Source organism: Filicampus tigris, chromosome 8 (genome assembly GCF_054856515.1).
Source record: "Filicampus tigris isolate MCC_2025a chromosome 8, RoL_Ftig_1.0, whole genome shotgun sequence".
NCBI classification, from domain to species: Eukaryota; Metazoa; Chordata; class Actinopteri; order Syngnathiformes; family Syngnathidae; genus Filicampus; species Filicampus tigris.
Genome location: NC_141224.1, coordinates 18704345 through 18709053, shown reverse-complemented (window position 1 = coordinate 18709053; position 4709 = coordinate 18704345). Strand labels below are relative to the sequence as shown.

Below are 4709 nucleotides of genomic sequence, written 5' to 3'. Positions count from 1 at the left end.
CGGTAGTTTTTTACTTTTCGAAACAAAAGTATTAAATAAATGTATTTAATACAATAGACAGTAAAATATTTTGTTTTGAGTTTATTGAGAGAATAAAGTGCATTCTCATATAAAGAAATGTATTTTTGATGATAAGTTCAAATCATTTACAGCAAATGTTGGTATGAGAGGAAAATAATTTGAAGGAAAATTATGAAATCCGGGTAAGGGCCTCGTTAATAAGACAGAAACCTCACTTCTACCAATCGCAGTAGCGCCCCAGTGTCATGTGACTTTGTGGGCGCATTTTAATGACGTTGTGTTTTTCTCCTGGTGGAAGCCGTGTGTTGAAAGGATTTCGTTGATTTTTTTGAGTTCGTTGTGTCTTATTGCACCGTGATGAATAAGAACAAAGGCAGTGGTGTGTCTTGGGTGAAACCTGCGGAACCTTCCTTTTTGAAGAAGTTTAAAAATGATGTTGGCTACAAAGAAGGCCCCACTGTTGACACAAAGGTATGTATGTGGTTTGGCTAATGGGAAGGTGGCAGTCAGGATGGGTTTGTTCATTTGAATTAAAACGTTTTGACCATCACATGGACCATCGATTTGTAATCGCCCGCATAATAAAAGCGATAAATATTATCAATAAAGTCCCTTGCTCCACTTTTGGCCACCACGAGGAGGTGGCCATTGAACCCATTTACAATTACCGACACTCACTGCCCATATCTGTAGCTACGGCTTTGCAACCTAGTGACCTCAGACAGACAGTGGAACAGACAGACAGACAGACAGACATACATTATTTGTTATGCGTAAAGTAAGAGGATGAGTGTGCACTTTTGCCTTATTTTGCAGCGTCAGGAGATGCCAACACTGGATGATGACAGTGGGAGTGATCGAGAGGATGAATTACCTCAAGTTGTTGTCCTTAAAGATGGAGACCTGACCTCCGAGGAAGTTAAGCATGTCAAGGAAGGGATAAAACCTAATGGAGATTCAGAGAAAAGTAAGGATTTTTAAAGATTATTATAGTAGTAGAAACGCGGGGTGAAATAAGTATGTCACACATAACATCTGTAACACGTTTGGGTTTTAACATGATACAGTGGATTCTCATTAGTTGAGTACAATTTGTACACTTCCAAATTGTTTTGTAATAATATTAAAAACAAAACTCCTTGAATTAGTGCAAAGTGAAATCAATATTTCCAGACTCAAACTATCATCTTTTATAAATTCTGTACAGACAATGTTGTAAGTACTATTTTGACATTCTTATATTTTACTCAAAAATTTATCACAGTACAGTATTATAAAACCAAATACAGTGTAACCTCAAGTTATCAACTGAATTGGTCCTGTGAGCCCGATTGTAACCATAAATAGGGAATGAATGAATGGAAAAGCAATTAATCAGTTACAGCCCCAAAACTAAGTTATACTTACAGTTTTTTGTTTGTTTGTTATTTTTACCAGTGTGTGGTTGAAAGTAAATATAATACGATATAGAAGTAAGTGAAAACACATTATTATAAAGAAATAAAACACTTAAAAAAGCATGATAACTATTTATTGCTCATTAACTTTAACTAAGGAGGGAGCAAGGGGAGGAGATCTATAGCTCCCCATTAAAAATAAAAATCTTCCATAATAACATTGGGAAATTCTGATTCAACAGTTTTTTTTTTTTGTTTTGTTTTTTAATCATGACTGTGTCTTTACTGATTGGTTGATTTTGGTACACTGATCCAGGGAAACTTGTATTTTTCTGATTGAGTCTTTGCACTTTACCGCATTGGTATACAGAAATTGCATCACTATAAAAGGAACCAAATAGGTATGTTACTGACATGTTGCACTACAGTAGTGTTCGTGAAAAAAGTCACTAAATTGTTCACAATAAATGTTGCAATAACAAAGTGTCTCTGTTAAGAAGAGACTTTTATTTGTTTACAAAAATGTGCATAAAAATACTGTGAAGAAGACACTAGTTTTAATATACTGTTTCAGTGATGGTACAGATATGTATACAGTATGTTTATTATTTTTAATTGAACAGTAGGCTCCAGCGCACCCCTGCAACCCTCATGAGGATAAGCGGTTTGGATAATGGATGGATGGATATATTTTTCTTTGAAAACCCATTGGTGTCGTAGATTAACGTGGATTGATTTCCTGACCAATACATTGATAATCGCTGTATCGTGAGCCTTGTAGCGCATATCGTGTCATGAGGCTCCCACCCCTGTTAGTGCAAGCCCTAGTTCATAACTGTCCTAAAAGCACTTGAAATAGAATTTAATACATTACACGTATGTAGATTAAAATGAGGTAGTCACCCTGAATTTTGACGGTGTGATGGATAAACATGCAGATGGAAGATTACTGTGTGCCTGGGAGGCGAGTCTTTCTTTACCTCCACCTAAAATGAGCTGACTTCACAGCATATTTTAATTCTTTGTTTTTTTTCTCTATTAACAATGTAAAGTTTCGTGGCTTTGTCTATATGGTATTATGCATGCTGACAGTTTGACTTTTTCTTCATCTTTTGAGTAGCATTTAATCCAGAAACTGTAAAAAAAGAAAAAATTGGATTTTGAATGGAATAAGATAGTTAATTCCTGAAAGGTTCCTAAATTACAAAGCATTCGATTTTAAACGTTCCACTGTACATTGCTTTTATGTCATTTCAAGTGATGAAAATGAAGCTTCAAATTTGCTTCATGAACCAGTTTTTATTTTTTTTACTCCTCTTGATGGCACTGTTGGTTTAAACAAAGATGTTTAGTGAATGGCATGTCAGTGTGTTGTCAGCCCAGTGTTGAACAGAGAGTGCCATTTAGAGAATTAAAAAAAATACAAAAAATGGTTCATGAAGTAAATTTGAAGCTTCATTTTCCCATCACTAGACAATCAATTGATTTAAAAAAATGTGTTCTGAGGAAACACTCCCATATGTCTCACAGGTGACGATCCTCGCCCAGATGGTAAAATCCTCTTCAAGAAACCAGCAAAACGCTCCTCCTCTGACAAATTTCAAGGAATAACTGCCAGTTCCAGCAAAAAGAAGCGGGAAACAGTTGAGAAAGAAGAGAAGAAGGATGTGAATTCTGGGAAAAAAGTGAAAAACAGCAGCCTTTTGTCATTTGGTGGTGATGAGGAAGATGAGGAAGACTAGTACTGGACTCAAGTTTTGATGTTTTCCATATGAGGAAGAGCATGAGGGGACTTTTATTTTAAATTCATGGTGTGACAGTATTTGGTTTGTATTTAGCCCATTTTACATTACGCATTTTCACACACATAATTTAACATAGTTATTAAATTTGGCCACCTACTGATTTGTAATAAATGGTCATATGAACATGAATGAAGACCTTTGGCCAAACACTGACATGGCTTGCAATCATACCTGAATAAGAGCATGGAAGAAATACCAGCAATATCTGTACTGGACAGGGGCGGAGCCATGGGCATGGGTCTGCACAGGTGCACAACACCCAGTGAGATTCATGAAAAAATATCTACTTTTCAATTTTTAGTTAATTGTTGTGAAATTATTTTTGAATTTGCGTTTCTTTGTGTTTTTATTTTATGGAATATTAAGAATGGGATAATTGTGGTTGTCCAAGGAAGATCTGAACTTCATATTATTCCGTTTGTCATTTTATTTGAATATACGATGTGTCGGGACAGGAGGATTGTGCTCAGTGAGAGCAATATTCAGGCTCACCCGGATTTTTCCAGGCCCACCCATTAGCCACGTTCTGGCCCCGCCCCTGGTACTGAATTGTCAGCTTTTTACTAAGTTTAGGTCTTTACTCATTTTTATGTCTGATGCTTACAGTATTGATGTAACACATTGTTATATTATGTTCTTGGTGCTGTTCCAGTTATCATCCAAAAATAAATTCTGATCACACTCCTTGCATCATAGTCCCCAATGGGATGTAGCAATGTAGCATCTCCACTGTTGAACAAATTTCGATATCAAGTAAACGTAAGCCTATTAGCATTGTTGAGTAAGTCAGCTTCTGCATGTATATAGTAGGTCGGTATTTGTAGTATTTGTTGTATACCGTAATCTTAGTGTATCGTCTGCATGGTAGAATTTGAATACATTCAATTGTGCGTTGAATGTATAAATATTTTCTAGCTTCAAAGGGAAGCTGTATATGTTCAGTGCATTAGTTTTAATGCAATTGTATATTTTTATGTACCATTTGATTTTTATGTATCATCTAAACATTAAATATTTCAATCTATAGTTTGTGGTGGTTGTGTTGTTGTTTTTTTCTCAATCTGTTCTATTCAACAGCTTAGTCAAGTGTATGCTTGTCCCACAGGTGATTCAGTGTGCAACAATTGAGTCGAGAATACTCGTGTTGTCTCGTTTCATTTACGGCCCTACTTATTCAAATTTAGTCCACATTTCTGTTAGCAACCACTTGGTATTCAACATGAGGGCATTCATTTGGTAGAAGGACACCTAAATATTTGAAAGTTGCGAAATCACTCCCACATTTCAACCAGCCTGGACACACCTCGACTGATGTTCTACTACAGATACTACAAAGATTGTTTTTTTTTCCTCTTTCAGAGGTTCAGATGGAGTCAGTAAATACACAGTATGTTATCTACAGTGTGATATCAATGAGTGTTCCATTTCAAGACGGGCCTCTTCCTGCTATTTTTCAAATGCAAGGGAAAGTTACAGGCCCTTTAAA

General features: G+C 36.0%; 1 protein-coding gene across 1 annotated transcript; it reads left to right on the top strand.

Annotated features, from left to right (window-relative positions):
• Positions 1-242: 242 nt before the first annotated feature.
• kiaa1143 (KIAA1143 ortholog) lies at positions 243-4249 on the top strand. Its single transcript, XM_086037587.1, has 3 exons — positions 243-492; positions 838-988; positions 2949-4249. The coding sequence occupies exons 1-3, from the start codon at positions 379-381 to the stop codon at positions 3158-3160; spliced, it is 477 nt and encodes a 158-aa protein (XP_085893713.1). The 5' UTR covers positions 243-378; the 3' UTR covers positions 3161-4249.
• The last annotated feature ends 460 nt before the right edge of the window (positions 4250-4709 follow it).

Coding starts and splice junctions, on each gene's coding strand:
- kiaa1143 (XM_086037587.1), top strand. CDS start 379: ATGAATAAGAACAAAGGCAGTGGTGTGTCTTGGGTGAAACCTGCGGAA. Junction 493..837: donor GCCCCACTGTTGACACAAAG/GTATGTATGTGG, acceptor CTTATTTTGCAG/CGTCAGGAGATGCCAACACT. Junction 989..2,948: donor TAATGGAGATTCAGAGAAAA/GTAAGGATTTTT, acceptor TATGTCTCACAG/GTGACGATCCTCGCCCAGAT.